The following is a 12,829-nucleotide window of genomic DNA, read 5'->3' as shown; positions in this document are numbered from 1 at the left end:
AAAATATTTTTAACTGTAATAATATTTTTAAAGTAAAAATCATATTTTTTGATGGAATGAGCATTTGTTTTAAAGGAAAAAAGAGTTAAGCACATTTTTCAACAAATTAATAATAATGTACACCTTAGTTATTCAAATTTAGAAAGTAAAATGTATTCTTTACTCTAAAAAAAGCAACTACATATTTTAGAAAAAAAATTACTTTTTAATGTGTTCTGGTCATTTTTAATAGCTGAACATTAGTACTGTTTTTTTTTAAAAGGCAAGCTGGGGTTAGGCAGACCCCTACCAGTTATTCGACAATACCCTTGTTATGACCACATTTTTAATGCATGGAACAGGGAATGGTATAGTGGCATACAAAAGTACCAGTAACATTCAGGGCACCACTGGCATGCATGAAGCACCGATGGGTTTGCGCTCAAAGTTTTTGCAGTTCGACATTACACCCTTCTGTATATAGGAAAATGAAAATCTACAAAATGAGCACAGTGTTAAATGAAACATGCTATTAGATTTGTGGGGGTTTTTCAAAATTTTGACCGTACATATATGTGATTTATATGCTTGTTTTTATATGAGTCACTTTTTGGAGCATTTTATTTTAATGCATGGATAGGGTTTTATAAGGTTTCAAAAATCAACCGCCTACAATTTTCATAAATTTTTGAGACTCCACCTAACATTTTTTTTCATCCAAAATGCATGATCCAATTATTAATTTCTAGAAAATCAATTATGCTGAACACATTTATGGGGTCAGAATTTTGAAAAATGTTGAAAATCTAATAGTATATTTCATTTCCATATATATATATATATATATATATAAAATTTAAGAGTGGTAGCTGCTTAATCCCATCCGTGCTTAATGAAAGGCTCAGCGCTTTTTTTCATGAAAAACTTTTAGTGACGCTTTAAAACATCACTAAAAACAATAGGATTAATGCTAGGTGCACCCCCACTGAGGTATTTAACAACATTTTGAAGCATCGCTAAAGGTCCCAGTAAAACTAAAAGGTGTTTTATGCCAAAAGAAGTGCTGCTAAAAGGTGTTTTATGAAAAAAAAACATTGTTAAAAAATGTTATGCAAAAAAAAAACATTGAATGCCCATCACGCACGCACGATAGATGCTCATTACGCGTGCATTTTCATTAAGCAAGGTGAGAGTAAGCCGCTACCACTTTTTTATATATATCTAGAGAGAGAAGGTGGTAGTTGTTAACCACTTCTCTAGCTAACCGCCCAGTTAATCGGGCTTTCAAAGGGTTTCTCTCATGTTTTACTTAAACCTAACCATACGGATGTGTTCAAAATAGTCTATTTACTAGGAAATGACACTTGCATTGTGTTTTTTCTATAAAAAATATGATTTTTTAAACCTTGAATACTTAAAAAAAATCTTACACAGGTGATTAAACCTTATAAAAAACTACCTGAATCGAATGATCAAAGAGTCAATTCCTATAAAATCAAGCATGTAGAACGCATCTGTATGGTCAAATTTAAGTAAAACAAAGAAAAACCTTTCAGAAGCCTAGTTAGCTGAGCAGTTAACTAGAAAAGTAGTTAGCAACACCCACCTTCTCTTTCTGTAATAATGCAATTTTTAGATGTTAGATAAATTCATTATTTATGAATCTTGAACCAGATTTTGACATGATCCATAGTTCATAAGCTCGATCTAAATAAATTTCGAATCTGAACTTTTTACGAAATCTGGATATTGATCCGAACCCATATCTAAAAATAAAATGGATCTTTTTAACGGATCTAGAAATTAACCAAATAGATATTTTTAACATATTCGGATATTAATCTGAATCCATATTTCAAGGATATATGCAGGAGAAATATTTAAATTGTTTAGAGACAAAATAGTAATTTCACAACTTAGGGGTATATTTTGAGAAATAATTAAATTGTCTATGGATAAAATGGTAAATTTATAACCTAAGATATTTTCAAGAAAATAGTTAAATTATCCAAGGGCAAAATGATATATTATCACCCAGGAGTATATTCAGGTAAATATTTAAAATATTAAAGAATAAAAAGGTAATTTTCATACCCAAGTGACAGTTAGGTTACTTGGAATCAGATCAAGGTTATTTCAATATATTTTATAGTAGGTCTTTTGAATTTTTAAAAATTTAAGGGTTTTTCAAAAATCTAGACCATGGTTTTTTGAAAAAACATTTCTCAAAAATAGTGGGAGACATGGTTTTCGAAAAACCATGCCTCTCCTTTTCTCTGGTGTCGACACACAGAAAGAAAGTGGGAGGGGGGGGGGGTGAGCCTCTCCCCCTTTCTCTCTCTAACCCATTTCCCCTCTTTCTCTCCTCACACACCCCTCTCTCCCTTCTCTCCTCTTCCCTCTTTTTCTTTCTAAACCTAGCTTCCTCTATCTAGTTTTTGGATACCATACGCCAAAATTTTCCTAATTCATTATGTTAGAAATCTTCGTGTCTCCTGTTGCTACCTATCGACAATCTTTGATTTCTCTAAAGGAATATTGATAATTCAAAATTGGCTTTTGAAGCTTGACCAACATAAGTTCTACCCAATTTAGAAGCAAGTCGTGGAAGTGCTGTCAAAATATTTGGTCACTGTTAGAGATTTTCTGATAGCACTGGCCATTTTTTTAACTACCAAAACAATGAGTTGTCTTTGTAGGACTCATCTGGTCTCCTATATGGATCTATAGGACTTCCTAAGCTCTCTTTTAAAACCTTATTATTTCTTTTATGAGTTAAATCCAATCATTATATTAAAATTTTAATCCATTTACACACTTATATAGAGGAAGTTCTATAAAAAAATTTGATTTTTTTATATTAAAATTAGGCAGATATTGTCCAAAATTTCATAAAAGTTTCAAATACCATGATCTGATATATAGTAAATAATGCCAAAATTATATATTATTGAATGAGTAATTTTTTCTGATTTGAATTTTAAATACTCAATTCAATTAAAAGAGAATTATTATTATTTTTAAGAAATTTAAATTATATATTATTTGTTAAAAATTTAATTTTAGCATTTAATTTGATATATTATGGAGGATGTGAAATGAAATCATAGGCCCTGAGGTGACATTATTTTTCTAAATTAATCAAAATTATTCAACACTTTTATTTGCAGAGATTATGGATTTAAAACCCTAAATTTAATTAAATTATTTTATAAGACTTGTATGTGATACATATGCTAAGAATTGCATACAAGATTGTAGTTGAGCTATAGATGTTAACCAAGGATTTTGAAATTATCTGGAGATCTATTTATATTGGGTACATGCCTCATGTTGATTATTCATGCTATCTGTGTTTAATTGCAATTGTGGCAAATTATGTAACAACATGTTGATGCATTTTAATTACATAAATATTTTATGGGTATTGAACCAAAAGTGCAATTATTGTGAATTTTGAGCCTGTTGCATTTATTTTTAATGGCATGCAGTGAAAGATGATCTCAAAAAGATAAAGAAAGTTGTACTAATATTAGTAGAGCTAATTGACACTAAGAACTTGTCAACCAATGAGTCAATCAAGTAGTACCGACACTTTATACTCATCCATGTGGAATCCCTCTGAAGGGCTATGAGGGTGAAAACCTAAGAACAAAAAATCTATCCATGTAAAAGGTTGTGAGGGTGAAAACCCAAGATCAAGAAATATAAATAACAATTGATCTTGTCCTTGATCCATGGCTGATGTAAAGAGGGACGGATTCGAATGACAAAGCCGCAATCCAACAATTAACATGTGCTTAATAGTTGACTACAATTATAGCGAGTCACGAGAAGCCTTGATGAAGGTTCCTTTACTCTAGTGTCGAGCTCTTTATTGCGAGTGGTAAAATATAAAATAAAATTTGTTAATGAATATCCCCTGAAAGTACGAATGCTCACAATGGATCAAGCTACTAGTGCGTCAGAATGAGGTTAAATCGGGATAGTCACTTAATTTTGTGAAATGTTTATTAGCATGACATTTAATGTGAAAGCAATTTAATTTGAAAGATAATAATATGGTTCATACATATAGGATAGGCATGTCGATACATAATTATCTATTTTATTAATTATGTAAATTATTTTTTATAATTATAAAAAAAAATATGAAATGCAAGCAGTTCTTTATGATTATTTAGATTAAATTATTTTATTTACATATGTAATTCATAAGGGATTGTGAGATGCAAGTAATTCTTTATGATTGTTCAATTAAATACAAATAGTTTGATTCAATTCAGTTAAAGAGATTGTCATGTGAATATATATGATTAGATTATGATTGTGAAAAACTGCAGATTTGTCTTATGGATGTATTTTAAAATATCACATATGAGAGTTATAACATATTTTTGTATATATAATTTTGCACACACTAGAGACCCTGGAGAGGTCTACTAGTGCATAAAATGACATTAAGGTCTTTCATTTATTTTTATTAAAAAATTTCAAGTTCTCATAGATGAATGGGTAGATGCCATAGTACACAATTACTCAATTGTGCTTTAACGTAGACTAGGTTAATTTGAAATGTATCTGAGTTTTAGTGTTTTTTGACTGTAGTATACAATAGAATGAAATATTTTTAAAATAATTGTTATGGTTTTTCTTTTTTCTGTAACGGGCTCGAAGATCAGAGAAGAATTATGGTTTAAAAACAACTTCTACTGCATTTCAAAAAGCAAAAATTTTAAGTCTTTGAATTTTTGAGGTGTTACTCTCTCTCTCTCTCTCTCTATATATATATATATATATATATATATATATAGAGAGAGAGAGAGAGAGCATAAAAACAAAAAAAGTGAGAGAAAGTAGTTAGGGAGGCTTGGTGGGTCCAACCTTCAAATGCATTTTAACACGTACAAGTAATCAGATGGAATCTGGATCATGTAGACATTTCCAGTGTTCAATCTCTAAATAGACATTCTTATATTCTGTTTCTTGATAATCGGTTACAACTGAAGTGGTTTAGACCCGGACCATATCCAAATCATGACCAATTCATGCCCTTATAGCAGTTTTATTTCCAAGACTGCTTTCCATCCTACCTAACTTTCCATGTAAATTAATATTCACAGGACCGGTGCTCGTGTCCAATTTATCAGGTTAGACTTGACCCGATGGCCTTGAGCATATCTATTTTACTTTTAATTCTTTGTTGTTGCTCCAGCATATCTTAGTCAACTTGAATCAATCCATGCAACAACTAGATCCATGCAAAATATGATGATTCACTTCTATCCCAATTTCTGTCGGACTTGGCCAGTGTTCAGGTTAAGGGTGTCAACGGGTCTGATTTATCCGAACCCGACTCAGACCAATCCCTATAGGGTCCGGATATAGTGACAAATAAGAAGACCCGTTTAAGACTTGGGTCTGGACCCAAAGGTCCGATTAATATATGGACCTAGGTATAGTTTGTGAAATTTTATACCAGACCTGGACCCGACCTGAGTTCCGATTAAGACCCACAAATTTTCTATGTAAAAATGATAAAAATATTACTTTGCTGAGTATGGTCCGGGTCTAGTTCATGTAGTTCTTATCAGATCTGGGTATGGTTTCTCTTATAGTAGACCCAATTAGACCCATGTCCGGACCCAATACCATACCCAAAAATCTGGTCCAAGTCAGGTTCCACCTGGGTCCAAACCAAACCTGATCCGTTGACACCCCTAGTGCAGGTGATCCACGCCAACGTCAACCTCCATGGTCTTGCATGGCACAACGGCAAACCAAATATAATCTGATTATACTTTCATCATGTTCAGATTCAATATGTAAATTTTCATCTGAATCTGAAACCGACGATCTGTTAGAGGGTTTATCTGTTTTGCTTGGATCCGGTTCATTATTTCTTTTCAGATCCAAATCTGAATCTGATTATGCTGGATTCTGTAATACCTAGATCCGAACCAAGTCCGGCCTGTTTATATCCTTAGTGAGAGTCTTCATGTAAAGCTAGGGATGTTAACGCACCGTTTAATTTTTTGGCTTAGATATCTGACCAGGTAAGAATTCATTTAGTCCGATTTGATAAAGCAAATGGCACTATTTTTGCACAAACCGGATTAGGATTCAGTATAGAATTTTACTAACTAAATCCAAATTAGATAAATTTACAAATCAAATTACATATCCCATTAGCTATTCAGATCCGGAATCAGTACAAGCTTTTGCCATCCAAATCCGGATCCGATTACGAGTCCAATTAACAAATATCTTATTACGTCGGCTTTAGTAATGCTTAGTTCCAACGCGAATCCGATCTGTTTATATCAGCGAAGCCAGCCTAAAGCTAAAGCCCAAGCCAAGCCGAGCTGTTTGAGAAGAAGGCGCGAGAATAAGACGTTGCCGTTACTTGACGTCAACTTCGACTTTCAGATACATAAGACGGCCGTTACTGTGCAGGCTTCATCGTAGCAGAGAGAGAGAAAGTTTCTCTGGGCTTGGATTGGATCGTGGTGGTCTGGTTTCTCTCTCTCATAGGTCCGATGGCGTCCGACGAGGAATTGGCGGGCGACGACCACCGGCGGACCGTGGTCCGGGAGGCCGTGGACCTGGCGGTATCCGGCGACCCGGAGTCGGAGGTGCGGGCGGCGATGGAAATCCGGCGACTCACCAAGACGTCGGCGAGGTACCGTCGCCTCTTCGCAGAGGCGGGCGCGATCGAGCCGCTCGTTAGGATGCTCGCCTCCCCGATGGACGGCTCCAAGGAGCCCGCGCTCGTCGCCCTCCTCAATCTCGCCGTCAAGGACGAGAGGTGCGAGTCCCTTCTCTTCCCTTTTCCCTCTTTTTTCGTTTTTTTTTTCTGTTGGGATAATTAGAGGGGTGGTTGCTTTTTAGGAGTAACACGAAGTTCGTTAATTATGTTAATAACAGAATTTATATATGCGTTTTTTCAGGTAGCTTGATTAGCGAACTGCAATTAAGTAGTTAATTTTCGCTTTTTTAAATATCGTATGTTATAGAAACCGTTAATTTTCCGTCTAGGGATTAAACATTTTCTGTTTTTATTTTCTTTTGGTGTTTCGGGTTTTCTGTTTCTCTTAGTATGATTATGCATGGTAGACTAGGAATTAGCGTGTTAACTTTTTTTGTTTGTTTTAATGTGGAGATGCCGTTAATTATCTGTTTAAATACGTTTGAGATGGGATTTACCTTTTTTTCTCTTTTGGTATTGCCCCTTTTCTTTTCTTTTTTCTTTTTTTTTGTTGTTTTTCTATTATTCCCCCGAGGTTGGTTTGAGGTTATTTATTTCCTTCCCCTCATCCCCCCCCCCCCCCCCCTCCTCTTCGGATTGGGGAAAATAATTTTTTAATTTGTAAGGAGAGAGACGCAAACTCTGTTTTGTTCAAATGGGTTTTATTAATTATCCGTTATCTTCAGCGAGTCATTAGATTGCGGGAAGTACTAATGCTTTAAATATGTTTTTCTCGGTTGAAATATGGTGCAGTAGAACACCCGCTAATAACGAGCTTAGATGCATGGCCACGATTATCTTTTCCCTTTATTTTTAAATTTTTTTGTTTCTTTTTTTTGCCTGTTATTTTGAGGAGTAACCCCTTGTCAGGATGACCGTATTACCGCGTTAAATATATCCATTTTTTTCAATATCGCGTTAGGGAAATGGGATTTCAGATTCCGGAACTGGGATTCTACACACTAACGATCATAGGCGAAGCTGGGGGGCCTGATTCCATATGAAATAGATTTTTATCCATTTTTTTAGCCCAGCCCAGCCCTGACTGCAGCAAATAGTTTGATTTGTCCATATGAAATAGATTTTTATTAATAATTGTAGTCATTTTTTATTTTATCTCAAAAAAAAAAATGGGGGCGCTGCCCCCGAACCCCCGACTATCAAACCAGTTTTTTTTTTCCTACACCCCTGTTTGCCCCCCCCCCCCCCCCCCCACTCACATGAATCCTAGCTACGCCACTGCTAACGATCTTGTGTTTGGATCCGTAGAAAGTATGACTAAGGGTTATCAAGTTTTGAACTGTGAAATCATCGATCCATGTTCTTGGATTCCAAGTACCTCGGACTTAAATCTTGGTTCCAATCGCGTATTTGGGGTATTCAATGTCTTGGGAAATCCAACTTCCGCTGAATTACAAGTGTTCTGTCTATCCAAACACCCTCCTACATTTCCTTTATCGTTTTGCACTTTTCACCTCATCTCTTTTTCTTTTTCCCCTGAATCGGTCCGTCATTTGTGATCCAACTTATGTGGGATTGGGTAACGGATCTCATGCTGAAATGTGCCGGGTCAAACCTGATTTGCTCGGAACCGAATCAACCGAGTGTTTTTCTACAATATCTCAATGCGGGGAAAGATAAACCAGGAAAGAAATGAAAGCCAGAGGCCCAGAGAGTCAGAAACCCACATCAAAATCTGGGAGAGGAGATTCGGTTCCTCGAATCTCTGGGTCGGAGCTGTGTTACTTACAGAGAATCCACTGCAGGATTGCTGTGGAGGGTTGTTGAAGTTTGGTTAACCTACTGTGAGATATATGTCCATGTAATGGATTGGTTGAACAGGCTGAGTTGCTATGTCACAAAGATACCCGTACAACCCTACAGCTCGAGTCCGACATGTCAATTCGAAATTCTTTTGAACAACAGGATATGGGAGACACGGATCTTTCATTTTTAATTAATAAAATATATCCTTAATATTTTAATATATATAAAACTGCATTTTATTGAACCATTATTAAAAAGTATTAAAATAATATCTGGCTCAGAGTCATGTCATCACGTCATAGTGTGTCTGACCCGTGTCATCCATGATACGGCGTGTTCCTGTTTTTCTTTTTCTTTGCAAGACTGGTATACCTACTTTGGTTCAGGTCCATTTAGCCTGGACAAATGTTGGCTGGCTGTGTCTTGATTGGATCGGGCCTAGTCTCAGTTTTAATCGGGTCTGGACCACCTCTGCCGGATGCTGTCTATTCTATCATTTTCAGTTGATCCTTCGGTATTGGGCTTGCCATAATAGAGCAAGTAATTGCTGTATGGTTCCATCTCTTGGGGTAGTTCCATTGATCACAAGTCTTTAACTTACCTCTCTCAAGGTGGTTATGCTGTACATGGCCTAAAGGTGGTACAGATAGTTCCTTTTATAGGCAAGGACCTCTTATAGCTCCATATGCCATTGCTGTTTAGTTTATTGTGTTAGAAAATTTGGAGCCATCACATGGTGGCTGTCATCCATCTGCTTTTGGGCCTCACTGGTGCAGTGGCACACTTCAAAGTCTGCCATGTGATGGCACAGATCCTGGCTTGAAAATTTGAATGGCAGTTTTTGAACCAAGTGGTTGAGATAAAATGGATGAGAATTTAGTAAGGAAAAGGTTCCCTTCCTTTTTAATGCTTTTGAAAAACTCCAACCATCAATTTAACCTTATGCTTATTGAAATGCTTTTGTTTAAAATCTTTGCCAAGATTTGGAAGTTTATGGGTTTCATGTTGGCAGTTAAAAGAGTGTCATCGGACATTAACGTGTCTTGATAAACAATTTTTGTTATGCAAACTACAACCAAATACAATACAAACCATAAGATAAAGAGAATAAAAGAGAGAAAAGACACGAGATTTACGGCACTTAGGGAGTAAAATCTCACAACCTTAAATCTCCATTACACCAGAAACCCACGTACACAACTCTCAAAAGGAGGCAGCTATATATATATATATATATATATATATATATATATATATATATATGAGAAAGGACATAAACCTAGGTAGGTACAAAGAAAAAAATTACAAAACTAGATAAGTCCATACCACCGGGGCTCCACCCTCCACACTATCACCACAAACCCTGATTAAAAATTTCCCGTTGTATGGTCACAACAATCTTTTCCGATTGGGCCATGGATTGGAGCAGGTCCAAAATTCAAGACACCCACAACAATTTTTGAAACAGAAAGCTCTATGTTTTCAAAACATTTCAGAAATGCCAAAAAAAGTTACGGGAAATGCATTTTAAATTTTAAAGAAAATGAGTTTCCTTTTTTGGGGAACTCATTTTCCTTTCATGGGATACAAGTTTCCAATATTTTGGTTTTATTCGTTTATTAGGTTATTAAGGATTTTCTTCTTCTTAAACATTTTGCATGCATTCTTCAGTCATTTTCCAATTCATTTTTCGATTAGTTTTCCAACTCTCTTGTTTCACATGCGCCTAAATAACTTTATTTTCTGTTTCTGTTTCCCGTTTCGTTTTCCTTCCTGGCAACCTTTGATTAAAGTAATTAAAGGCATTATGGTAGTAGCCACATTTGGCCCCAACTCCTTCGCTAAGAAAGCAGCACACACTTTCTCTCCGGATAAAAAGAGAAAATAGTAAGAGAAAAAGAACCATCTATGGGCATATTTCAATTGCCTTTTATTACTGTAACCAAGTGTCCTCAGTTTGTATGAATTAATTAATTTTTATTTTTGGTATTTTATGGTAGTTTAATGGATGCATTTGCGAGAGAGAGAGAGAGCCGAAACAGGATTTCAACATAGCCACAGAAAGGGTCAACAGAGTTGAACCCAAAGAGAACAAGAGGAGAGAGAGAGAGAGAGAGTTCTCCTTTCACATCTGATTTATTTTCTTACATTGTGTTCTGCAGAAACAAGATTGCAATTGTAGATGCAGGTGCACTTGAACCAATCATTGCTTTCTTGCAATCAGAGAGTTCAAATTTGAGAGAGCACGCAACCGCCGCACTTCTCACTCTCTCAGCCTCCACTACAACCAAACCTATAATCTCTGCTTATGGAGCTATACCTCTCTTGGTTGCCATGCTAAAAAATTGTAGCCAACAGGCAAAGACTGATGCTCTTATGGCACTATGCAATCTCTCAACACATCCTGATAACCTCTACAAGATCATCTCGTCCAAGCCTGTCCCCCCTCTTCTCGGCATGCTTAAAACCATCAAGAAATCCTCCAAAACAGCTGAAAAATGCAGCGGCCTATTAGAATCTTTATCAGATTTTGAAGAGGGGAGGATGGCAATAATGGAAGAGGAAGGTGGATTGCTGACAATGGTGGAACTCATAGAAGACGGGTCGCTTCGAAGCAGGGAGAACTCTGTTGGGGCTCTCTTGAAGATGTGTGAGAGTGATGGGTGTAGATTCAGGGAGGCCATACTGAATGAAGGGGTCATTCCTGGTCTCCTTCAGATGACAGTTCAGGGAACACCACCATCACAGAGGAAAGCAAGGTTGCTACTGGGGTTGCTGAGGAACTCTTCTTCTGGCAGTGAGAGGGAGGAAGAAGGCTATGTGGGGGTTCACTTGAGCAAGGTGGAGGAAGGTGATAAAGCAAGAAAGATGTTGACTGAGATGGTACAGGTGAGCATGGAGCAGAGCCTGAAGCATCTGCAGTTGAGGGCTTTGGTTGGCTCCACCGGTGACTTGCCTTTCGCTAACTGAGAAGTGTATTTGTTTTTCCCTCTTTTCTTTTGTTATAGGTGTTGTTTTTTATAGGGAGAAAGGATGTCATGCCAGTCCAGGCCTTGGTGGTAACAGGTGACTGGTTCGTTGATTTTATGAATAATGTATGCATTCAATTGCATGGATTTGTGTAATATACTTTGAAACATAGTAAAACAAATTCTCCTGTCGGACTTGGTGATTACATGTGAATAGATAGAAGTGTAACTATAGCTGGTTTCCTTAGTCTATCATTTGTTAGAAATATGAGTTGTGGAGTAGTCAATTTTGTGTGGACTATGTGCCAATTCTTTCAATTCTATCTTGCCTGGTCCTGGTATTGTGTTTGCCTTACAATTTGTCCGAAATATTTCTACTGTGGTCAAGTGCTGTCACATGCATACGGCTGTAGATACGGGTATACGGCCATTTTTATGAAGTTTTCAATAGGACTAGTACACAAGGGAACACAATATGGGGACCAAAAACCGTGTGACATAGGTCAAGTGGGTAGTATCGTTGGATAGTGTCATCGCGCTAGAGAAACAACAGAAATCTTAAACCTGAAGGTAGAGAGATAACGTTGAGACCATTAATAGTGGCAAAGTAAAAGAAATGTTATCCCTTAACAAAGAAACATGACTCACAACCTGTGTGGGTGGGACACAGTTAATTTGATAACAATGATGATAATTACAAATTTGCCAAACTAGAGATAAAAATGGATCAGATTCAGCAAGCATGATCCATATTGCCAAACTAATTTCCCATAATTGACCAAATTATCAAACGGTTTTATTAATGAATAACTGAGGTTTGTACAGCCATCAATTCCAATGCCATGGTACGTTCTCGAGATCGGAAACTGCATTCTTGCTGTGTGTGCATGTGTTGACAGGTGTGTGCGTGCTCGCACTGTTGGGCTTTTTCTAATCATGCTGGTTTATTCTTTTTCATGTATGTGTGTTCATGCATGTGAATGCTTTAAGCATCAAATGACATCTACTTTTCTCTAAACAATAAATAACAAGCACTTTTCCTAATAAAGATAATCTAAGACAAAATTAATGAATCATGAAACCACATGGATAATATATTTTCTTTTACTTTAAAAACTTTGAGAGCCCAAGCCTTTGTAGTGAGAAGTTCCTCTTAGAGATGAAATCATCTTTGTACAGGGTTTCAAAAATGCTCATTTTTTCCTGACCACCTCCACGCATCTTCAAAGAGCTCTGGAATTAAGAACCAACTCCACTATCCCAGATAGTATAGATTTTCTAGTGGCAGCATTCGATAAAGTAATTCGTGGTGTTAAAGTTTATAGCTGTGTGACCATGTTGCACAGGAAAAATTATCTAATAATGG

General features: G+C 36.4%; 1 protein-coding gene across 1 annotated transcript; it reads left to right on the top strand.

The window, feature by feature from the left end:
* Nucleotides 1-6,446: 6,446 nt before the first annotated feature.
* LOC149831424 (uncharacterized) lies at nt 6,447-11,669 on the top strand. The gene is made up of 2 exons (XM_090012059.1): nt 6,447-6,787; nt 10,657-11,669. The coding sequence occupies exons 1-2, from the start codon at nt 6,519-6,521 to the stop codon at nt 11,462-11,464; spliced, it is 1,077 nt and encodes a 358-aa protein (XP_089868185.1). The 5' UTR covers nt 6,447-6,518; the 3' UTR covers nt 11,465-11,669.
* Nucleotides 11,670-12,829: the final 1,160 nt, after the last annotated feature.

This window comes from Nuphar pumila, chromosome 7 (genome assembly GCF_984573655.1).
Source record: "Nuphar pumila chromosome 7, dmNupPumi1.hap1.1, whole genome shotgun sequence".
In the NCBI taxonomy this organism is placed as follows: Eukaryota; Viridiplantae; Streptophyta; class Magnoliopsida; order Nymphaeales; family Nymphaeaceae; genus Nuphar; species Nuphar pumila.
Note: the sequence above shows the minus strand (reverse complement) of the source record. Positions and strands in the feature narration are given on the sequence as shown.

Excerpts from the sequence above, each read along its gene's own strand:
- LOC149831424 (XM_090012059.1), top strand. The coding sequence starts at position 6,519 with ATGGCGTCCGACGAGGAATTGGCGGGCGACGACCACCGGCGGACCGTG. Across the intron at positions 6,788-10,656 it reads CTCGCCGTCAAGGACGAGAG|AAACAAGATTGCAATTGTAG; the intron begins GTGCGAGTCCCT and ends TGTGTTCTGCAG.